This window comes from Hippocampus bargibanti, linkage group LG22, assembly GCF_051943395.1.
Source record: "Hippocampus bargibanti isolate YZ-2025 linkage group LG22, ASM5194339v1, whole genome shotgun sequence".
Classification (NCBI taxonomy): Eukaryota; Metazoa; Chordata; class Actinopteri; order Syngnathiformes; family Syngnathidae; genus Hippocampus; species Hippocampus bargibanti.
The window spans coordinates 3,996,302-4,021,111 of NC_142755.1; the positions used below are offsets into that span (position 1 = coordinate 3,996,302).

The following is a 24,810-nucleotide window of genomic DNA, read 5'->3' on the forward strand; positions in this document are numbered from 1 at the left end:
CAATGGATAAATAAATACATAAATAAATGAACAATAAATACATAAATAAATGAACAATAAATACATAAATAAATGCATTGAGACATAAATGGATAAATAAATAAAAGTAAATAAATAAATACACACATGGATAAATAAATAATTACATGAACAAAAATGCAGACAAATTAATAAATACATAAATGAATAAATAAATACACAAACCATAAAGAGATAAATACAAAATCAATAAATACTTAAAATAACAAATAAATAAATACACAAACAAAAACATAAGTAAATAAATAATTAAAAGGATAACACGATCAATATATAAACAAATAAATACAAATACAAATATGTAAATAAATAAAATGATTAATATACAAACAAACAAACAAATAAACAAATACATAAACTGATAAATATATAAACATACAAATAGACACATCTATAAACAAATAAATAAAATAACACAATGATAAATAAATAAACAAATAAATTATTAATTAATAAATAGATAGATAGATAAATAAATAAACACATAAATACACAAATTGGTAGATAAATAAATAAAATACATATTAAATAAATAAATACATAAACGAATAGATAAACATATACATATACAAAACATAAATAAATAAATAAACACACAAAACATGAATGAATGAATACATGAAGAAATAAATATCATATTTGAGATATCCTGCTAAATGTCATTTGAGGCATGGCGGCGCTGTGATTTGGGCAAAATACCACCAAAGTTAAAAAAAAAACTACCATTCCCTTTTGATTCCTCCAAATTGCAAACGCAATCATTTCGTCCTCTTCTCCAGTCCCAAGTGGACTTCTGGTAAGCTGAAATGTCAACGCCGTTCGAACGCAAAGGAAGAAATAAAAATAGCAGGTCTCATCTCTCTAGTGTGACCTTTAGCACGTGCAACTGCATTATAGCGTTTGAGAGATTGACGGAGGGCGCTATGAAGAGCCACTTGCACACACACCCCCACCCCCGACTGAGAAGATGGACTCTTACAGCATCATTGATCCACTGTAGATCTCTCTCAGGGAGCCCCTTGCGATCAATGCGACCCCCCCTAGCATCTCTTTCCACTGTCAACTAAAATTTACACTCGGATTCCGCATAATGACACATTTAATGAGGCCGGCCGGGATGTTTCCAATTTGCTTCGTGTACTACTTTTCTCCCGTTTCTCTATTTAGCTAGCCTACCTAATGACGTGTCCGCTACGCGATATATCTCCTCTTCAACTTCGGATTGGAGAAACATGTTTTTTTTTTTTATGATGAGAAGAAGATATAACAGCACTTGTATTTTGCTTGGAGTTTTTTATTTATAAACGGGTTGTCACGTGACATAAAGACGCCCATTACAGCATAAATAACATCACCAACTTCAAAAAAATAGGCACAAATCGACCGGGACCTTTCCACAGAGACAGCAAGACCTGCTTGACATCTAGTGGGGTCTCTAATAACAGCAAAAAAAAAAACAAAATATATCATATTCGAGGTCATTTCATACGAGGCGCGGGTGTGTGGGAGTAGCACTTAGCAACCACTTTTCCTTATTATCCAAAATATGTCATTTGTAAGGGGAGGGAGTGGGGTCTGTTTTTGATAAGATGGGCTCTTTTCAAGACTTTCCATTCCAATCAAATATGTCTTCATTAACAGAAATGAATCTTTTAACGCATTCAACTGCCAGACGATGTGCAAAAAAATGCATCTACTCTTGTGCCTGGGTTTTTGTCATTGTCACTCAAATTCTAGGAGCCACAAAATATTGCGTTTTGGGACTACATCAACATTCAATTCAGCGTAAGAAACCATAGACGCTCTTCTTTTATCAGGAGAAAAGAGTTAATTCCTAAGTTATATGGGTCTGGAGTTATCTGAGCTTGAAAGGGGGGCAGATGTACAAAATGCAAAAGAATAGATAGACAGGTAACATCCAACTTATGACCACCTGTACTTACGACCATGACCTCCAGACCCTATTAAAAAATAAATAATTCTACGCCTGGCACCGCTACGCGCTAGCGCGCGTAGGACAATTTTGGCTAGGCAGCCAGCATCTCCCTCTCGCACAGCAATCGACCGTGTGATGGAACAATACGGGGGGAGTTTGCATGCCCTTTAGCATCTGAGTCTCTATTCAACATTTTGAATGGATTTCGACTTACAACCATTTTGACTTACGACCGTTTCGTCGGAACGGAATTGTGTCGTAAGTCGGATGTTACCCGTATATTGACTTATATAGTGCTTTAGCAACAGTTGAGGGTGGAACAAAGCGCTAACATGCGAAAAAAAGGGAAATGTTGCCCCCTTGTGGAAAAGTCAGAGGCCACGGCCAGTGCTTTATCGGCACCCAAGCACCTCCCTTTTCGCTTTCAGCCCGCAGCTTTCTGCGCCGCTGCCTCCAGAAGCCACACTGGAGTCTGGTTGTGGTTCTTCTCTTCGATACCACGGGCAAATACTCGGATCAGCTGGCACTGGACACTGCGGGGAACACAGCGGGTGGAAGGGGGTCGACGGTTGGTCGCCAGGATACAATAGGGCGTGAATCATGTCGCCCAGCCTCGATCTTATTACCCGAGATTCGCACCTGACTTGGATGGCGACGTGAGGCAGGATCTCACCGTCGCACGTCCAATGGCTGCCGGTGACCCGGGAGCAAACTGGACCCTGATCCGCTTCCTTCCGGGTCCCGCTCAGGTCCTCCGGCGACTCGGGCTCACCGTGGCGGGGCTGGAAGCGGAACTTGCGCACCCGGTGGACCTCCACGAAGGAGTGGTCGAACTGCGGATGTGTTCGAAGTTGGCTTTTAGAGAAGGAAAATGAGGTCATTCCACTCCTGGCCACTAGGTAGTGCTAAAAACACTTGCCGTTTTGACCCAAATGGACCCATTTTTTTTCTCTAGCCAGGCTCATTTTTCCTTCCGAAAATGGCCATTTTGATACCTGACTCATTTGGGATTGCTTTCAGAGGACTTGCACTTTAAGTGAAAGCTGAGATGCCGTAAAACAAAAACAAAAACCTTAATTTAACTCCCATTATGTGATAACACATCCCTGGTGATTCCTTTAATGAAAAGTTTTTTTCCCATTAGCTACTCGTTTATAAAAACAACAGGGAGGCAAGATTGAGGAGAATTAAAGCAAATCAGCATCAGTGGGGCCGTGTTGGCGAGGGGTCTAGAGGGGGGGGGGGGGTGTTGAGAAGAACACATTATTTTGTCAATCTCGGTTTTCGTCTCAGTCAGTGTCGGCGAAAGGTCCCGCAAACAATTTTGTCCAACTTCACAGGATGCCATTTTTGTCTCTCATCTCCTTCTCCGTCACCCCGTCCCGAAATACCCGAATGACAGCCGTTTATTTGAACATCTCGCTCCCCCTTTTATGACCGCCGTCTGGCAGTTTGCATTCACGCCGGACGCCGCGCCTAAAAGTCTTTGTGACAAGGCCATGAATACGCTTAGTGCTTTGTTTTCCTCCGCCCGCCCGAACATGGCTTCTCGTATGAAGTGAATTGTTAGCCTCCGCTTGTCCGCAGTGCGGCGAGATCCTGCAGATGGTGACATTCGTTGCGAACGTATCGGCTTCGATGCGCACCCAAATATTGATTTTGCTCTTTAACTTTGTCATGACTTTTAAGCACATTTGACAGAGATCCACTTCCTCGTGACTAATCACCATTTACAACAGGCATTTGACCTTGAGTGTACCGCCCTTTTGATTGACAGGAAGCTACCTGGTCTTCTTTGTTGGTATGGCGTAGGAGGTGCTTGAAAAAGTCCAAGCGGGAACATTTGCGCACCAGGATGAGGTCGGCGGTGCCGTCGGCCAAGTGGGCCGACGGCGACAGGCCTTGGGGACTTCGGGGACACGCGCAGCTCATGTTGGCGGCGTTGATGGCGATGAATTTCCCCTGTATCTCGGTCCAAGTCTCACTGACTAAACGGGGAGTGGGGGAGGGGAACAAAAAATAATGACAATAGTTTTGTCCAACTGATTATAGACTTAGTTGTAATTATCTGCAATTCACCACAAGGCCACTAGACGGCACTGTGACGCCATCAACAGGAAGAGATTAACTCATTCACTGCTAGATGGTGTGCAATAATAATAATAATAATAATAATAATAATAATAATAATAATAATACATTTCATGTATAAGCGCCTTTCAAAACTCTCAAGGTCACTTTACAGTCAGAGGATAGGTGCTGTGGGTGAGCAGCGGTAGCCACACGCGCCAGCGTTCACTCAACCTGGAAGTAACTCAAATAGAAAGCTAGCTATACTAATACTAATACTAATAATGAATAATAATAACGATGATAATAATAATGCTAACGATAATAATAATGCTAGCGATACTCATAACAATGACGATACTAATAATAATGACGATACTAATGATGATCATGATGCTAATGATGATAATGATGCTAATACTACTACTACTACTACTACTACTACTACTACTACTACTACTACTACTACTAATAATAATAATAATAATAATAATAATAATGAATTGTATTTATAAGTGCTTTTCAAAACTCTCAAGGACACTTTACAGGCACAGGATAAGATTTTTTTTTTGTCAGTGCCAGGGTTTTTGTCATTATCACTCGAATTCCAGGACCCACAGAATATTGACTTTTAGGACAACATAAACTTTCAATACAGCGTAAGAAACCTTCGACTATCTTCTTTAATCAGAAAAAATAGTTAATTCCTAAGTTATATGGGTCTGGAGTTATCTGAGTTTGAAATGGGGGCTGATGTACAAAATACAATATAATACATAGTGATTTATATAGCGCTTTAAAAGCTAACGCTGTAACAAAGCGCAAATATGGAAAAAGGGAAATGCTGCCCCCTTGTGGAAAGGAAAAACAATTGCCAGAGGCCATGGCCAGCGCTTTATCTGCGCCCAAACAAGAAAAAAACAAAACCCAAACAAATTTGGGAATGTCGCTGTATAATTTTGAGTTTATTTTGGTACCCTAAGTTAACTGGCGGTGGTATCGCAAAATGATTCATTCAACCTAGAACCAACACCGCTCGGAATAACGATAAAAAACAAAAATCCTTGAAGGCATCGCTTTGTTGGCTCTTGTTCAGCTTTTCCTGAAGCTCTTTCCATTTCCTGACAATTTAATGAGGCGTCTTTTTGCGGAATCAATCTGACAGCTTCACTAAAAACGCATTTGCGGGAATATAACAAGGAACCCACGGGGCTTAACCATTAGTTAAATCACATTTTTAACATCTTGACACCATAATTATTCCGGATTATTGAAGAAGTACTTTCAGTATCAATGTCACTGTAGGAGAAATTTCGGTCCGTTGATGCCGTTAAATCTGGATTGGCCATAATATCGTGAATTCAACTGTTTTATTCATATTTATGTTGCCAATTGGCGCCAACTACATCACAGAAACAAGTGGACCACCTGAAAGAATGAGCTCCGTTTGATTGACGTTCCTCTGAGAATCCATCCTTTATTTTTTTTTATCTCGTATATTTTTTCGTTCAATTGTCAGCGGCGCTTATCGCGGCGCAGAAGAAGCGATCGCAGACTTCCAGACGATTCATTAAAGTCGCTCCTACAAACGGCCTTTGCGAGGTGATAAACACGTCGATGACAACGATGCCCGCCGAGGCTCTCCGTACAGAATCGTTCTATTTAAAGTTTAAAAGCGGAAATGGGGAATACAATTTTTGAAGCTAAATTAGTTTTTGGTGCCTCATAGAGTTTGCAATTTTCCGAGATTTCCCTGAAGCCTCAACGCAAAAAAAAAGAGTATTTTATTCGTATAGTTATTAGCTAGGCACAGCCGCGGGATCGTAAATGTATGCTAATTAATTCATGTTTTGATTTTAAACCGTAAATATGGTGGATAACATTCCAAAATAAAAGCTCACCTTTATACTGTCATTAAATTATTATTGTCAAAAAAATGAAATAGGAACCTTATATATTTTGCACTTATATAATTTGTCTCCTTGTGAGTCACTTGTTGCTAGGCAGTATTCATCCGGCTCAATTGGAAGCATCCCACAGGATATTACAAATGTCAGCCACACCCACATATCAATATTTGTAGTGTCCAAATTGATAATTTTATGCATTATTAATTACTTAAAAGTGTTAAATTTTTGTTAACTCACTCACTGCCAGACAAAAATGTGTCCACTCGTGTGCCAGGGTTTTTGTAATTTTAACTCAAATTGCAGGACCCACAGAATATTGAGTTTTAGGACGACATAAACATTTCAATACAGTGTAAGAAACCTTAGACTCTCTTCTTTCATCAGGGAAAAAAAAGAGTTAATTCCTAAGTTATATGGGTCTGGAGTTATCTGAGATTGAAATGGGGGCAGCTGTACAAAGTATTGATTTTATATAGTGCTTTAACAACAGCTGAAGATGTACCAAAGCACTAACATGGACAAAAGGCAAATGGTTCCCCCTTGTGGGACGGAAAAAAAAAAAACATTGGCAGAGGTCTGACCAGCGCTTTATCGGCACCCCACATGGAAAAAAAAAAACCCGAACAAATTGACACTTTTCAATTCCCGAATAAATTCGGAAATGGCAGCGAATGAGTTAATCTGTTGAAATAATGTCGTAAAAGTAAAAGTTTGGGATCTGTCTCGGTTCATAACGCCTCACAACGATTTTTTTTTGGTTTATTTATTTATTTCTTTTTGTTTTCCGGAAACTTTTTTCCCCGTCAAAACAGCACCACGGCGTCTCATCCTGTCATCTGGCGGGTTTCTCTCACCACGCGACTCGAAACGTCAAAGAAAAGGGCTGTACAAAATAGACAAACAAGCGAATAATGAAGCCGCTTAGTTTTCATCTATTATTCCAAGCGTGGAAAAAGCTTTACCTTTGCGCGACGGGTCGTCATGGCGCGGCTCCCGTAACGAGGTCTTGCGCTGGCAGACACGACACCTGCAACACAAGCGTGACCTGGTTTTACATTTGTCGCTCCGCGTCGCTGTCACATTCAAGGCTTTAACAAGCCTAACTGATGCTTTATTCGCCTGAGACGCGTTGGGGGGTGGGGGGGGGGGGGGTTACGTGGAGGATTTACTGATCAACCCCGCCCCCTTACAGATACCGGAGGCGCCATATGCCAGGGTTGGATCAGGATCAAAATAAATAATTAAACTAATTCAAGCTTATAATTTATTGTAGTGCAGGTTCACTGTTGCGTACAAGCTATGTGGTTTCTCATTAATACAGCGGAAATGTCAGAAAAGTCAAAGTATGATGATGCAGATGGGTGTAAACATGCAAAATTTCCATTTTAATAATAATAATAATAATCCATTTCATTTATAAGTGCCTTTCAAAACTCTCAAGGTCACTTTAAAGTCACAGGATAAAGTTTTTCTGTGGGTGAGCAGCCACACGCGCCAGCGTTCACTCAACCCGGAAGTAACTCAAATAGATAGAAAGCTAGCTAGCTATCTAGCTAATAGATAGCTAGACAGCTAATAGATAGTTAGCTAGCTAGATAATGTTTCCTGACTCAAATAGCTATGTAGCTAGCTATATAGGTAATAAATAGCAAGCTAGATAGCCAGCCAATACATAGCTGGCTAATAGATAGCTAGCTAGCCAGCTAGATAGCTAATGTTTCTTGACTCAAATAGCTAGGTAGCTATATAGCTAAAAAAAAATAGCAAGCTAGATCGATAAATGGCTAATAGCTAGCTAGCCAGCTAGATAGCTAGTGTTTCTTGACTCAAATAGCTAGGTAGCTATATAGCTAAAAAATAGCAATCTATAGAGATAGATGGCTAATAGATAGCTAGCCATCTAGATTTTTTCCCGATTTTTTTCCCGATTTTAACTCATTCACTGCCAGACTCTTCTTCTTCTTAAATTTAACACACATAAAATATAAAAAATCCCATTTAACTTTTAACTCATTCGCCGCCATTCCTAAATGTATTCAGGAATTGAAAAGCGTGACATGGAGCGCCCGAATTTGTTTGGGTTTTTCTTGTGAGGGGGTGCCGATAAAGTGCTGGTCAGACATCTAGCAATGTTTTTCCCCTTCCAAAAGGGGGCAGTATTTGCCTTTTGTCCATGTTAGCACTTTGCTACAGATTCAGCTGTTGTTAACTAATTCACTGCCATTCACAAATTTATTCGGGAATTGAAAATATGACGAAGAGCGCTATTTCCGATTTCTTGTTTGGGTGCCAATAAAGCGCTGGCCTTGGCCTCTGGCCATGTGTTTTTACTTCCACAAGGGGGAAGCAATTCCCTTTTTCTCAATTTTAGTGCTTTGTTATAGCTTTAGATGTTATTAAAGCCATTCCCAAATTTGTTCGGGTTTTTGTTTTTCTTGCAGGGGGTGCCAATAAAGCACTGGTCAGACCTCTGGCAATGTTTTTTCCCTTCCGCGAGGGGCCAGCATTTGCCTTTTGTCCATATTAGCGCTTTGTTACAGCTTCAGCTGTTAACGTGCTCTATAAATCAATGTATGCATTGTATTTTGTATAGCTGCCCCCATTTCAAGCTCAGATAACTCCAGACCCATATAATTTAGGAATTAACTGATTTTTTTTTTTTTTTTTTATCAAAGAAGAGAGTCTAAGGTTTCTTACGCTGCATTGAATGTTTATGTCGTCCTAAAACTCAATATTCCTGCAATTTGAGTCAAAATGACAAAAACCCTGGCACCGGAGTGCACACGGTCGAGCAGTGAATGAGTTAATATGATGGAAAACCAAACCTGGCCATATTGAGCTATTAAGATTCGGCATGAAAAGCAAGAAGTCCCTCGTCGGATCTGTCTTCTCTCGTAATGTGTTTTCTTTTTGGGCTGCTTCATTTACCCGGCGCGACACTGCTCCTTGTCCCGAGGGTCGCCCACGTCGTCGTCAGCCGCCACGAAAGAGACGGTGCCTTCATAATAGTTGTGACTCAGAAAGGTCTTTACCCCTGAAAACAAAAAGACCAAGCGAGCCTTGAGAATTGCTGCCAATACTCTTCTGTCTGCTTTGTTTAGACCTGAGAAGACAATTTGGAGGGCACTAATTGCGCTGGCCTTCTTCTTCTTCTGTCGACTAAATGACAATAGCATGAGCGACCGCGTTGCCTTTAGCATCCAGGGATGCGCTTTGGAATCACTCACTTATGGCTTGATGTGCATAAAAGGATGGCGAGTTCTACTCTTGGGATCCAAATTGTTGCTTTCTTGTAGAACAATTTGAATTTGTCTCATGGCCAAACATGAAGTAGAAGCCCGCCCGCCCAGTTAGTGTCTGCTGCTTTTGAATAGCGGACTACGTATATTCCATTTTGCATGCGGTGGTCTTATTGATCATCCGAATCTAGTGGGAATGTATTCATTTGGACTCTACTTTGTTTTTTTTTCAACATGAAAATTCTTACTTTTCATTACTTCTAGCCATATAATTTAGTTGTTATTTATTAGTAAAAATATCAATAAATTTTAAAGTAAAAATATAAATTAATGCATAAACAAAAAATAACTAACTAAATACATAAATGCATACATAAATACATACGCAAATAAGTGTGTAAATAAATAAATAAATAAATAAATAAATAAATAAATAATACTACTACTTATAATAATAATAATAATAATAATACTTTTTCTTTGATTTTATTTAGAAAAAAAACACATAAAATATCTGTATTCATTTGGACCCTGCTTTGCTTTTTTTGGTTGATTTTATTTAGAAAGAAAAACGACATAAAAAACATGTATTTGGACCCTGCTTTGCTTTTTTTGGGTGAGGGTGTTGGTTATTATTTTTCATTAACAACAACAAAATCATACTTTTCAGGACTTCTAGCTATGTAATTTCGTTCTTATTTTTACAAATAAAATATCCATGTATATGTATAGAAATTATTATACACTATACATATCTATACATTTCAACGTAAAAATATAAATGAACACATAAACAAATACATACATAAATAAATACACATGCAAACAAATACATCAATAAATACGTAACTACTACGACTACTACTAATAATATTTTTGTTTAATTTTATTTTGAAAAAATAAACTACTTTAAAAAATACATGTTTCATTTTATTTACATTTGCGTATGACTAACATATTTTTACCTATCGCTAAGTCTTAAACTAAAAAAAGGGCATTTCTTGTGTTATTTTGCTACGCAATATTGTCACTAAGATTGCGTAAGAACGCTTGGCTTTCAAGCTCATACATGGCGGCGAATGCGATTTTCATTACCCGACAAGTCATATCGAGCGGGGCCCAACCATCGCTGCCTCTCGCTGTCCGTCTGGATGTCGGCGTAGAATCCGTAACCCAGCAACGAAACGGAATATCGGAGGAATGTGTCGTTGTGGTGCACTGACGATACGTCCATGGGTTGCGAGTCACCTGTTAAGACAACCACAATCCATTCTTGGTTCTTAAATACAAAAAATATATCTATACATGTATATATATATATATATATATATATATATATATATATATATATATATATATATATATATATATATATATATATATATATATATATATATATATATATATATATATATATATACTGAAAATAGAACACCTACCGACAATGATGTGCAAAGCGGACGTCACCGGATCGTTGGTTCCCACTGTAGCAAAGCAAATGCAATCCGTGGAGCCTGTTAATGACACGTCAACATATACATTGTCAGTAGCAACGTTATGCTAATGGAGTATATTAGTTTTAGTACCTCAATTCACGTTTTATAATTGCCTTTTTTTTTCCAAGCGTTCAAACATATCCCAAGCTGTCCGAGTCAAACGTTCAGGGTACATTTAAGATAACTACCCAAGTCGACAAGCCCCTAAAGACCCATTCCTTCTCCGATATTAAGAGTAGCAGCCATATGTTCACTTGAAAAGCAAACGTACCCTCCAAATACTTTGTTGCATTATGTTCGAAAAAGGCCTCTTGGGTATGGTTAAACATGCCTCGGTTTTTGTCACCCGTTAAAAACGTAGCAAAAATAGTACGTGTGAAAATAGTAGTTGATACATATGAACAAAATATAAACTCGTCATTTTTGTTGTATTTTAACGCATAATATTTGGCCCCCTAGATAACGTGCGTCGGCCATTTTTGCCCCCAGTGCTGCTCTTTTTGTGATTCAAGCGCTCCCTCTAGTGGTACATGAAAGCTAGTACAGATGCTCCCCTACTTACGAACATTCGAGTTATGAACAATGGTACATAGGAATATTTTTGTAGTAACATATGTAGTATTCTCTCCAGATGTACATATCTCTAATATATATATATACGTTTCAATTTTTATTGTGCTGAAGCATCAAATGTTTCACCTCATTTTTTTGGAAAAAAATAAATTAGAATGTGTATATTTTTGGTAACAGTTTACTAATTACAGACGCTCCCCTACTTACAAACATTCAAGTTACAAACAACGGTACATACAAACATTTTCCTAGTAACATATGTAGTATTCTCTCTAGTTGTACAAGTACATATCTTTATAGAGCATATATTTTATTAAATGTTGATTTTTTTTTTTCAGTAAAAATCAATACAAGTTGCTCATACAAGCCTTAAACATACTTGTATACTTTCATTTCTTTCATATTTTTGCTGCTGTGAAATGTAAATTTCTCCACTGCGAGGCTAATAAAGGCAAATCCAATCCAATAAATCTTCAACATACTTATATAAGCCTTAAACATACATTACATACAAAATATCGCATGAAGCAACTTATGAACGAATTCACCTTACAAACGAATTCACCTTACGGACGAATTCACATTACAAACGTCCATTTTAGACCGCATCTCGTTCGTAAGTTGGGGAGCGTCTTTAAATATATTAACACCGCATTATGTTGTTACTTTTCGGTCCAGTTCGGTTGTATTTAACTTTAGAGGGCAATGTACAGTCATGCCTTGAGATAAGTTATTTTTTTGAGTAGCCATACACATATTGTTTGTTAGCGCCAAGCTAAAGCACAATTCTATGACATTCAAAGTAATGACGACAGCTCACATTTCCAAAATTCTATTCCGATTCTCCCCTTGTCTAACAGTACCGGGTCGCTCACACCCCAACGGTAATCAACGTTTGCTATCCACCCCGCAGGCTCACCGGCAGGGATGATCCCGATGCGAAGGGAACACGGCGCTAAATGGGCGTCTGGTTGATTCGCGTCAATGCCGTGTTCTTTCTGGGTCCTGGCGACCAAGCCGTGGAGGATCTCGCTGAACATCCCGTCGCCGCCCACGGACACCACTCTAAATACATTCGGTGGACAACTGCTTGAGGTGACTACAACTTTTTTTTAACTCATTCGCTGCCATTCCCGAATTTAATCTGGAATTCCCAAATGTTTGCACTTTGTTACAGTTTCAGCTGTTAAAGTGCTATATAAGTCAATACAGTATGTATTGTATTTTGTACATCTGCCCTCATTTCAAGCTCCGATAACTGCAGACCCATCTAACTTAGCAATTAACTCTTTTTTTTCTGATGAAAGAAGAGAGTCTAAGGTTTCTAGCGCTGTATTGAATGTTTATGTCATCCTAAAACTCAATATTATATGGGTCCTCGAATTTGAGTGACAATGACAATTTTTGCACATCGTCTGGCAGTGAATGAGTCAAGTCGACATACAGTATTGTCCAATTTCGATTGTCAAAACGATCGTAAAAACTCACCCGTCGTATTGATCCAGATCCGCTTCCGTTTCCAAGTGATCTCTAGCGTGATTGGCCCGCTCTGTAACTACGGAGGCAAATAAAGTCGTCGTTTTTTTCTTCCCCCATTAGCCCGTTGACAATAACCGTCCGACAAGAAAAAGGATCGCAATTTCAAGTATTTACTGGACACCCGCTGGACAGATTGATGTACGGGGAGGGGGGTGGGGTTCAAGTGGCGGGAGGCGGTAACCACCAACCGCAACAACAAGGAAACCCAATTCCCGTCTCGTTTATCACCTTCCACCCCCTTTAAAAAAAGAAGCCCGGAGCCAAGAAAAACAAAAGAAATACTAAAAATCCCAACTGTAAATCTGCGCTGCGCCCTTCGAATAACAACGCACATAAAAGACCCTGATGGACCGTCAATCGTGTAGCCGCTGCAAACACTTATTGAATAATAGATGTGTTTGGATACCCGAGCTTATCAGCTATCAGCACCTCCATTAAAGGTGCCGGCGTGATGAATGGTCGCCGGGAGCCCAATCATATTCCCGCAAGCCTCTTCGCGGGCTGCCGAAGAGTCGATGTTGAAGTTACACCTTCGTTCTAGCCACTCACCAATCACATCCGTGGCGATGGAGGCTCTGCAAAACAACGGCGCCACCTTCTGATCGTAAATGTGTTTCCCGTCCCGCTTGCCGCCGTATGGATTGATGTACACCAGAAGGCTCTTGGGACGATTGACTGCAGGGGGGGGGGGGTAGAAAGTATTAAGATTTTATTAATAATAATAATACACAGGATTTTTTTTGTGCGGGTGAGCAGCGACAGCCATTCGCGCCAGCGTTCACTCTACTCGGAATAACTCAGATAGAAAGCTAGCTAATAGCTAGTTAATAGATAACTAGCTAGCTATATAGCCAGAAAGTCAGCCAGATAGATAATAGATGGCAAATAGCTAGCTAGCCAGCTAGGTAGCCATCTAGATAGCCAGCCAGATAGCTAATAGAGAGCAAATAGATAGGAAATAGCTAGCTAGCCAGTCAGGTAGCTAGCTAGTTTCTCTTTCATAATAATAATAATAATAATAATAATAATAATAATAATAATAATAATAATAATAATAATCCACATGCGCCAGCGTTCACTCAACCTGCCAGTAACTCAAAAAGATAGAGAGCTAGCTAGCTAATTGTGGAAGTAACAATACTAATACATTTGATTTATAAGCGCCTTTAGCGCTTATAAATCGCAAATAGATAGAAATAAAGCGCAAATAGATAGAAAGCTCGCTAATTGTGGAAGTAACTCAAATAGATAGAAAGCTAGCTAGCAAACTAATTGATAGCTAATAGCTATCTAGCTAGTTAATTAGCCAGATAGCTAGCTTTTGAAGGCTCGTCATGCATGTCGCGTGAAATATAACGGAACAACAACGTTCACGCGTTTTGTATTTGTATTTTTTTTTTTGGTGCACTTTGACATCAAGCTTGATGAAGTTTTCATTAACGATAGAAGCTTCTAACGGCGAGGGAGGAAGATTGAGAGGGTGCGCGAAGCAATCGCAAGGCACTGCATCATTCGCTGATAAACCCAGCACCTCCGCCGAATTTGCTAAATGGGGCCCGTTCGCGACAAACCCCGACGCCATTGGCAAAACGAATGGATCGCCGCAATCCAATCATGCGAGTAAAGACATTCCAAATGTCCTCGATGTTCTGGTTCCTAATGTAATGACGCCGCTGGAACGCAGTCAGCGTTTTGTGTACTCGCCGCGCCAAGACTTGTCACCCGCGACAAACGAATGGACGAAACGTGAACGATCGGTCGTCCTCAAAGTGAAGCTCCCGGACGATAGAGTGCTAAAGTAGCTCAGTTAAATTACTAAAGAGAGGGCATCTAAATTGACAATATTTCACTACGTTTTCCAACCTAAGCACTTTAGTGCACTTTAAATAAAATAAAAAATGTCGCAATTTAGCATCTTGACGATCGCCAGAAACAATCGTGGGAAATGGTACGTACTCTGCGCTACCAGTTGATCCTCGATGGTCTGAATCCAGAGCTGGCAGAGTCCCGGATGGTTACAATAAAAGGTGATGTCGTCGCATCGCCACTGATGCTGCGTCGTCCGCCTCACGTAGAAAACTGCATCCAAGCCAAATATACACGTTAATATCGTCAACCTTTTCAGCAGTTTTGGCCACAAATTACATCAAGGAGGAGACTGTAATGAGCGGTTGCGCATTTTCGCCAGCACTGTTTTTGATTTTGGAGGAATGTCTGCGACATTTGACTGTCATTGCCAGACAGCTCTGGGGCGATTGTGCTTTTTTTTGCACCTGTAATCGGCAGCATTTTCACAGCCCCGCTTTGTTCAGCGGAAAGGTCGTATGTGGAAATGTCGCGGCTTGGAATTGAAGCGGATCTACATGGAACGGGAGATGAGACTTTTTGTCAATGGACGCTACAGCTTCGTGTTAGCTTTCAACATTTAGCTCGTAGCAGACGTGCACATTCTAATTCACCATGATGTCCCTGATCCACTAGTGAAAAGGGCGCTTTGATTCTCTCCTCTTTCATCTAAAACTGCTTCATGACAAAAATAGGGTGCAGAAAGTGATGAAGATTGAATGACTCTGTGTCACATGATTTGTTTACTTTTATTTGTTGTTGTTTTGACTTCAAGATGGCGGCGCGAGATTGGCTGCCTTTACAGCAGCTCCTGTATTTGTTATTTTTCTACTTCTTCCTTTCCTTTCCTCTTGCTTTCATAATTTTGTTGTTGTGAAATGTAAATTTCTCCACTGCGAGACTACTAAAGGCTAATCCAATACAATCTAATCCAACGGAACATAATTGTTTATTTATTGATCGATTGATTTTGCTTTAAAATTAAAAATTCCGGAAACTGATAGCAAAATAACGTCATAATATGGTTTACCTGTGAACGCGTGCGGGTTGAGCTGTAGGTGCTTTGCTGCCTTTGATTGGTCGCCGGTGTCCGTCTTGTGCACCGCCACAATTTCAGACGTGTGAACAGCATGTCCGTGAGCTGCGGAGACATCCCATAATCCTCAATTATTCAACTGTCGTCACTGTGTGTAATGTGTTTTGTACTTTGTTCACACGTACGCGGGCGGGCGGGCGGCCATTTTGATGAATATGAAACATCTTCCCACCTTCCGTTGGAAAGCAATAGAAATATTCATTACAAGCGGCATCCTTTTCACTCATGCGCTTTGTCGCTTCATCGGCGAAGGGGTTTCCACGCCGACAAAGTAATGGATGGGTGAGCCCAGAGCAATGAAATGTCCAGGTAGCAGCTTTTATTTCGCAAGGGAAATAAACTCGCTGAGTCCCGAGGGATCCAATGAGTGTTTTGGTGAAGTATCCGCATCCCGTTTTTCCCTCGGGAACGCCGTTTAAGATGCTCCTTTTCAGAAAACTCCATTTGTGATTTAAAAAAAAGAGCATCGTTTAGATAGCCTCAAAAAAAATAAATATATATTTTTAAAGTAGAGCGTGATCCGGTTCCTCCGGTCCACGGAGAGCGTGTCGGACAGAAGGCTAGCTTGGCGGTTACATCAAAGAATTTAATCAGGACTAATGTACTACTTGCAAGAAAGCGAGCGTGGTAATTAAGGGCGGTGTTGCAAAGCCAATTCATTCTTTGATGGAATAGTTTGCCAGATGCCCCGAAAAACTCATTCAAAGCGAAAGAAAGTACAAATGACAAAAAAAGCGACACATCATTTTGCAATTGGGTGTTATAATATGGTTCATGTTGTATGCGGGCTAATAGAAGCGAGTTATTTGGCGACATGGATCATAGAAATGCATTGCTCTAGAGTGCCTCGTTGTCGATCATGAGTACACACTCGTCACACGGGAAAAGATGGATGAGCGTCAAGGTTTTTTTTTTTCTTTGTAAAGTTCGACTTGACAGGCTGCATGTGGTCTTTCAGGATTTGTATTTTATTTTTTATTTGTAATTTTTTTTTTTATTTTTTTATTTATTTATTTATTTATTTATTTATTTATTTATTGTGTTTTTATTTTGTATTTTGTACTGTGCATTTTGTATTTTCTATTTTTAATTTTTAATTTTTAATTTTTAATTTTTAATTTTTAATTTTTAATTTTTAATTTTTAATTTTTAATTTTCCAATTTCCATTTTTTACTTATTTTCTATTTTCTATTTTGTATTATATTACTTTACTTTCTTGTATTTTATTTTTAATTACATTACATTTAATAATGAATTATTATCTATTTACTCATCTTTTTATATTATTTTTTCATTATTTTTTTAAGATACATTTTAGACTGGCATTTTTTTTAACCGCATTAATTTTGCCAAATTGTAAAAAGCACGCATCTGCTGTATGTTATGTCCAATTTCAAAGACTTTTGTTTTCACTTGACAGAGACAAGGAGGCTCATTTGCATATAGATTTTGGGATAGGTTTTATATTTATCCACCTATGTATAAATATTTTTTTTAAAATTGCTTTGCGGAAAAGACATGCACATGCATTCGAACTGACCTCTTTGAGTCGCCGGCGCATTTATGTCTCCCTCCCCCCCAACCCCAACCCCTCGCCGAATCATGAAGTTGATATGGCGAAATGGATGGCAGGGCGACGCGACATATTATTTCTCTCCGGGGAGTCTGGCCAGGAATGGGATTTCATTTCGTTTTCAAATAAAGATGATGCGGTATGCCGGGCGTGAATACGTTTCACGGCCATCGATATTCACATTTTGACAAATAGGCCGAAGACTGATGGGTCTTAAGGGGAATGGCGGGGGGGGGTTGTATGACATTCACTTCAACCATTTAAACAAAAGGTAAATGGCACTCAGACGCCGTGTATGCCATTACCTTCCTCTCAATTACTCTTCTCTTTATACGGCAAACCCCCTCGAAGCGATAACCGCACGCGTGTTCTCGTACAAAATCGACACGTTATCTAATGCTAGCATATCAATACGACGTCAATGATTAACTCATTTATAGTTATTTAGTTTTTTTTTTTTTTTTTTTTTTTTTTTAACGACAAGATGGCGCCGCGAGAGTGGCTGTCTTTCAAGCAGCTCCTGTAGTTTCTTTTTCTACTTCTTTCTTTCTTCTTCCTTTCATAATTTTGCTGCTGTGAAATGTCAATGTCTCCACTGCGAGACGAATAAAGGTACATCCAATCCAATTTACTGCCATTCTCTGATTAATTCGGGAATTGAAAACCACAACTCAAAATGGTTTTGGTTTTTCATGCTTGGGTGCCGATAAAGCCTTGGTCAGACCTCTGGCAATTTTTTTCCCCCTTCCGCGATAGTGCATGTTAGCGCTTTGTTACAGCTTCAGCTGTTGTTAAAGCGCTATATAAATCAATATGTACTACGTATGTATTGCATTGCATTTTGTACATCTTCCCCCATTTCAAGCCCAGATAACTCCACACCCATATAATTTAGGAATTAACTCTTTTTTTTTTCGATGAAAGAAGATAATCTAAGGTTTCTAACGCTGTATTGAATGTTTATGTAGTCTTAAAACTGCAATTTGAGTGAGAATGACAAAAACCCTGGCACAGGAGTGGACACATTACTCCGCATCGTCTGGCAGTGAATGAGTTCATAATCCCGATTAAAAAAAAAACGTCAAGGTGACTCGACCCATGTTATCATGCTTATTGTGATCACGTTTACGATATTGCTGATAATGCTTTTTTTAATATATACTTTCTGCCTAGCAACAAGTGACCTCAAACATCACGAAGACCTGCAGTCACTTCAACGACTCTGGTAAGTCATTTCAACTAGATGGCGTTCCCCTGACACACAAACACACACTGGGATCTGCACAGGCAATAATCCCATCAAACACACACATATTGTAGAGAAGTCACCCCCCCCCCCCCCCACATGTATATTTTGGCGAAGTTTTGAGCCGAGTGAAGTCCTCTAAGCTACATGCTAAGCCCCTCGGCCATACAAGGCCCAGATCCTCTCTGCTCGGCTCTGACATCTTTGCCTTTTTTTGTGCTCCAAAAGGGATCTTAGTAATGGCACTCGGCCACAGTGAGTGGCCCATTCATAGCGCGCAGAGCTCAGCGTGTTGCTTTTGAGCTCAATAGGTCGCCTCGCTGCCGAATGTCAGCTTTTTAGGAGCTGTGATGAGTGTGTGGGGAAGTGCGGAGAGATTATCGCAGTCCAAGATGGGAGCGCAGGGTAGCTTGGGGTATTTTTTCATATGTTTCGTTTTTTTTCATTCAATCCCAGGTGTGTTTTTATGTATCGACAAAAAAATAAAGTCATAGAAAAGTAAATCATGGTTTCAAAATGGCCGCCATTCACGAATGTATTCAAGATTTGAAAATATGACGTAGAGCGTCTTTCCCGAATTTGTTTCGGTTTTGTTTTTTTCTTGTTTGGGTGCCGATACAGCGCTAGCCATGACCTCTGGCAATGTTTTTCCCCTTTTCCACAAGGGGGCAGCATTTCCCTTTTTTCCATGTTAGCGCTTTGTTCCAGCTTTCTGTTGTTTTTAAAGCGCTATATAAACCACTACGTATGTATTCCATTGTATTTTATACACCTGCCCCCATTTCAAGATCATATAACACCAGAGCCATATAATTTAGGAATTAACCTTTTTTTTCTGATGAAAGAAGAAAAGCTAAGGTTTCTTACACTGAATATAAAGTTTATGTAGTCCTAAAACTCAATTTATTGTGGGTGCTGGAATTGGAGTGACAATGACAAAACATTTTTGTACATTGTCTGGCATTGAATGAGTTAATATCATCAACCAAAAAAAATAAAAATAAAATAATAATAGTAATAATAATAATAATAATAATTGTCTTGACTGTCACCTGACTGGCGGCTTAGCGAGTGTCAGCTTTTTAAGGCCTCTAAAATTCATTTTTTTGGGCATTTTAATTGATGGCGTCATGTTTTTGGTTCCTTCAGGTGTGTTCCTGCTCTTCCTGATTTACCAAAAACCAAAATGGCATCCCATCTGACAAGATTCCTCCTGCGCATATAAAAAAAAGAGGTTTGTCTCATCTATTACACCAACGTGGATCTGACTTCAAACACAGATTCGGCTTCACCTTTCTTCAACCTAACACACACACACAAAACAAAATGGCAGCCTTATTCATATTCCACTCCACTCCCATGCCCTGTTTGCCCCCGCCTTGCTTGTACACAGTAGCCGTTTATGTAATCCCTTTGCCCGTTCCTGCAAGTTGGCAACAACAGCGTGTTTAGAGGACAAGCCTCTGCAAGTTACAGGAAACATTAGCCCAGTCGCCGCCATTACCCTCCGTTGCCGTAACGTCAACAACAACAAAAACGTACTCAATGTGAATGATGATGATAGTTATGCGTGGTTTTTTTTCCCCCCTTTTCTTTCTTTCCCCTCGCCAGAAGGTCTCCACCCTTTTGCGTTGATTCATTGCGTAATTAGCTTCCCTCCTCTGTCTATTGACCCCAGCTGCAGCAGGTAAATAAATATAATCACGGTAATGAAAGCACCCATATTGCCATCCCGTAATGCCGTATCAACCTGCAGTTTACCCAATCTCCAGCTGTCGTTTCCACCCCCCCCTCCCCACACACACACACACACACAAACCCCCTGCGGCCATCTCTCAACATACAGACAGGTCTGTGCATTGAGCGCCGACTTTAGATTACAAACGGTAACGCTTGGCAGCGGACTGTCAGGAACGACGTGCGGGGTTTGCTCGACCGGGCGCTTAGTTAGGCAAACAGATGGAGACGGAGAGGACAAGCAAAAGGGGCGGAAGGTATCACAGGAGCGTCGGTGCCGTGCTTTAGCTACAGCTGGTTAGCCGTGGGGGAAGAGGGGATGTTCGGGGTGCAAAGGGATGAGAGAAAGAGAAAGAAAGATACAAAGTAGCCTTTCCAGATCCACCTGCTCCATCGGTTCTGATAATTGACGCCAAAATAACGGCTGTGCCGAGCCAAACAATGTTATTAAAGCCGGCGGTCCATGACGAAAAAAAGAAAAATACTGTTCTTGTTTTAATAAGCAACTGTGGACAGGCAATATATTAAAAAAAAAAAAAGACAATTTAATGCAGTGTTTAGTCAGTGCGAACTGTATACATTGAATAACATTACAAGTGAAACAAATAATCAACAATTATCAAAGATCTTTGATAATCATGTTTGATAATCAATTTGGCATTTTGAGACTTTAACATGAACGAAACACTCAGTAAATATCGGAAATATTCTGTTCTTTTTTTCCCTTCAAAATAAGACATGGGAAACCATTTAAGTTAACACTCTTATTTGGAAAATCAACAATTTGACCGATATGGTCATTCTTCATTCCCCCCCCCAAAAAAATAAAAAATAAAAAATCTGATTTTAATGCGCCATAGTCCCTCCCAAAAATATTTTTGATAGCTGCTCCATGACTCAGAGTGATACATCAACTTTAGCTTTACCTTTTAACTCATTCACAGCCATTCCCAACTTTATTTGGAAATTGTAAATATGACGTGGAGCGCCATTGCCGAACCTTTGACTTGAGCGTGTTTTGCAAACTCAAGATGACTTCTCTTCTCCCCGCCTTTGCACCTTGATTGACAGCTTCTCTGATTCCAAGAAAATCCAGTCAAATGTCAACAGCGCCGTGGCGATGCACAAGTGACGTTGACTAGTCCTAATGAGTCGTGGTGGCATTTACGCACGTTTGGAGGAAAAACATGAAAAGCAGGCCATACATAGCGAGGCTCTCGTGTCACATGCGTGACGTGATTTCCCTGTGATACAATCTGTGAGGAATTGTTTGACTCCGTCCGGTTCAACTCGTATTTGGTTTCCCGTCAATCACCCAGTCTTGCTTTCATACATACATTTGGGAGGAGATTTGATATGACAATAACAACAATCCCTCCCACGCTTCATTTGCATACCACAAATGATGGGCGTGTCTTGAAAAAAAAAACATTTTGATTTAATTTGTTTCTGGCGACACGCTCGCGTCTCAACAGTCACCGGGAGACATTTTGACGTGGCCATCTTGGAACATTGGTTCAATAAAAATAAAAATACAACAAACGTGTTTATAGCGGGATATAAAAGGCCGCTTGATACCACTTTGAAGAAGGTCAATGGCCAGGTTTCAAGTAGAGTGCGCTCATGATAATTACCCCGCAGGATACACGGCAATGATCTTAGACTGGGGAACATTAGCAAACATTAGCCCTGGAGCTAATACCCATGGTTGCTGTGATTTCATCACACCCCCAGCCCCTCACCTCATCCACACAAATGCACAAACAGATGATCATAACTATTCACAGTTTATGTAATAATTAATTACAGACGCTCCCCAACTTACGAACAAGTTACATTCCGTTCGTAAGGTGAATTTGTTCGTAAGTTGCTTGAGTGCTATATTTTCTATGGAATATATGTAGGCTTATATAATAATAATATATTTCATTTACAAGTGCCTTTCAAAACTCTCAAGGTCACTTTACAGTCACATGATACGTTTTTCTGTGGATGAGCAGCGGCAGCCACACGTGTCAGCGTTCACTCAACCAGGAAGTAACTCAAATAGATAGGAAGCTATAAGTATGTTTAGGGCTTGTATAAGTAACTTGTATTGGTTTGTACTGAAAAATAAACATTAAATAAAATGCAACTGGAGAGAATACTACATATGTTACTACAAAAATATTTGTAGTTCGTAACTTGAATGCTCGTAAGTAGGGGATCGTCTGTAATTAATAAGCTGTTACCAAAAATAAACATTACAATTGTATATTTCTGAAAAAAATATTATATAAAACATTTGATACTTGGGACCCAAAAACTGTTTATTGTAGATTTTGCTTTGCGGCACAAACACTCCCCTACTTACAAACATTTGAGTTATGAACGGTACATATGAACAATTTTGTAGTAACATACGTAGTATAATAATACATTTAATTTATAAGTGCCTTTCAAAACTCTCAAGGTTACTTTACAATCACAGGATCAGTTTTTGTGTGGGTGAGCAGCGGCAGCCACATACGTCAGCGTCCACTCAACCCGGAACTAACTCAAATAACTCAGTTGTACATGTACATATCTTTATAGAGCATATATTTTATTAAATGTGTATTTTTCAGTACAAACCAATATAGGTTTCTTATACAAGCCTTAAACATATTTACATAAACCTTAAAATACTTATATATAAGCCTTAAACATGCATTGCATACAAAATATAGCACTGAAGCAACTTACGGACAAATTCACCTTACAAACGACTGGTAGGAACGTCTCTTGTACGTAAGTAGGGGAGTGTCTGTAGGTTGCTTACGTAGATCTACATCTGCACGGCTGGATGGAGGGATAAATATAAACAGTGTTCACATTCCAGTTCAAAAAAAATAATAAATTTATGTGTGTTAGGAAAAATAACTCAATATTTTGCAGAGTGGGAGTCAAAAATAAACAATGTGGCTTCACACAGGGGATGTGATCAAAATGGACCAATCACGTTCAGACCCGTGATGGGACTCTGCACACGACTTTTACAATTATAAGTTGCTTGTTTAAACCCAAATAAACTTAAGCTCTTCTACTATATATATTTGTAGTCATACATTTAAAGTAACGATAATGGTGGAACAAAACAAAAAAATAGTTTATTTTAACAGGGTGTCTACTCTTTTTTTTTCCATATCCAATAGATTCAAAACAGACCCCCCTTTCCTCCATTTTGTATTTAAGTATAAAACGATCATAAATGTGCAGGATAGTTAATGTCACGAATTCAGTCATCCTGTCTATTTGGGATGCAACTTACCTGTTGGGGAAGTGCTGCCAGAACTTCTCCTCCGTGTCTTTCGAATATCCTTCCATGCAATAAAATCCCGATAAAGAGTCACCTCTACTTGCCCGTACTTGTGGAAAAGCTCCGATAACAACAACGCATGCTGATTCTCCATTATTTAGTCAACTTTTTGCAGCCGCCACCATAAATGACGCACTCAAGTGCATGCGCTTTTGTATGCGTGTGTGTTGTCTCATGCTGTCAGGGGAACTCGTTTGGCGCAAAGATTCCATACAAGTGAAAGATGAATCACACCAGGAAGACAGAAAAAAGTAGACACGGTGCAAAGAATGCAGCTTGTTGAACCACTATCGTATCGTGAAAGCGTATTATCCCGCTACGCATGAACTATAATGTTTTATCATGCGGTTATTTACTGGTTTATTGACTTAAATCGTCTCAGGAAACTGGACAGAGTGAGAATTCATTATGTAGATTTGACAGACAAGTAAACTCTGTACATCAGCACTATCAGCTCGCATGACTCAAGGGCACGAAGCACCTGCCAGTAGGGGGCCTTCACACTTACACAACATTCCATTTGTTTTGTTTTTTTTATTCCATTTTTTTCACATGACCTGGCAACCTCAATATTTGTATTGTTGTTATTTCATGTCGTAATCCCATTGGGAAATTTGGGGCCCTATGGGGAGAGGGAAACAAAACTTTGGTTACTTTGGGCCTCTAATAAAAACAAAAAAAGACTGAGTCAAACTCTGTGAAATACGTTTTGGCTGAAGGATACATAGAAATAACACTCAAGGTCATATAAAACACGTTTTATCAATAAAATTATGCCCCAAAAATAGAGTCCTCGAATATTAGCTGCATTTATTTTAGATTTTTTGCATTAATATAATTAATGCAATTGGTTGTTTCGACATTTTGTAATGGATGCATCGTGGATATATAGCAAAATACTGTAGATAGCGTGTGCAAACATTGACCCCTCCCTCTTTTCAACAAAAAAATAAAACAACATAATTATGCTGTTTGTTTTATAAACTAGTCTATATCATTAATTTTTAAAAAAAAAATTGTATTTTATTCTACTGTTTTAATCGACTTGTCAACAAAGCTCCCTGTTGAAAATATGACGTCACGCGCACCTCTTGCGAATACCACCTGTGATTGGCCCACGATGAAGAAATACCACATCGTCCAATCACAGACGTTCATATTCGCCGACGAGCT

General features: G+C 39.4%; 1 protein-coding gene across 2 annotated transcripts; it reads right to left on the reverse strand.

Annotated features, from left to right (window-relative positions):
* Positions 1-639: 639 nt before the first annotated feature.
* cerk (ceramide kinase) lies at positions 640-23,804 on the reverse strand. Of its 2 annotated transcripts, none has more exons than XM_088989227.1 (13): positions 23,590-23,804; positions 15,678-15,788; positions 14,759-14,881; positions 13,352-13,477; positions 12,752-12,818; positions 12,183-12,328; positions 10,634-10,708; positions 10,290-10,442; positions 8,884-8,989; positions 6,918-6,982; positions 3,761-3,963; positions 2,602-2,808; positions 640-2,508 (listed from the first exon to the last, which is right to left on the reverse strand). In XM_088989227.1, the coding sequence occupies exons 1-13, from the start codon at positions 23,729-23,731 to the stop codon at positions 2,368-2,370; spliced, it is 1,665 nt and encodes a 554-aa protein (XP_088845353.1). In that variant the 5' UTR covers positions 23,732-23,804; the 3' UTR covers positions 640-2,367. The 2 variants fall into 2 exon arrangements, with proteins under 2 accessions (XP_088845353.1, XP_088845354.1); XM_088989228.1 differs by having other exon boundaries at positions 643-2,508; positions 2,615-2,808.
* Between the last annotated feature and the right edge of the window lie 1,006 nt (positions 23,805-24,810).

What these genes read in the sequence shown, in the direction of transcription:
- cerk (XM_088989227.1), bottom strand. Translation starts at nt 23,731, where the DNA reads ATGGAGAATCAGCATGCGTTGTTGTTATCGGAGCTTTTCCACAAGTAC. An exon ending in GATCTGGATCAATACGACGG is followed by an intron (nt 12,329 to 12,751) that starts GTGAGTTTTTAC and finishes GAATGTATTTAG; the next exon opens with AGTGGTGTCCGTGGGCGGCG. An exon ending in CGCTTTGCACATCATTGTCG is followed by an intron (nt 10,443 to 10,633) that starts GTAGGTGTTCTA and finishes TTGTCTTAACAG; the next exon opens with GTGACTCGCAACCCATGGAC.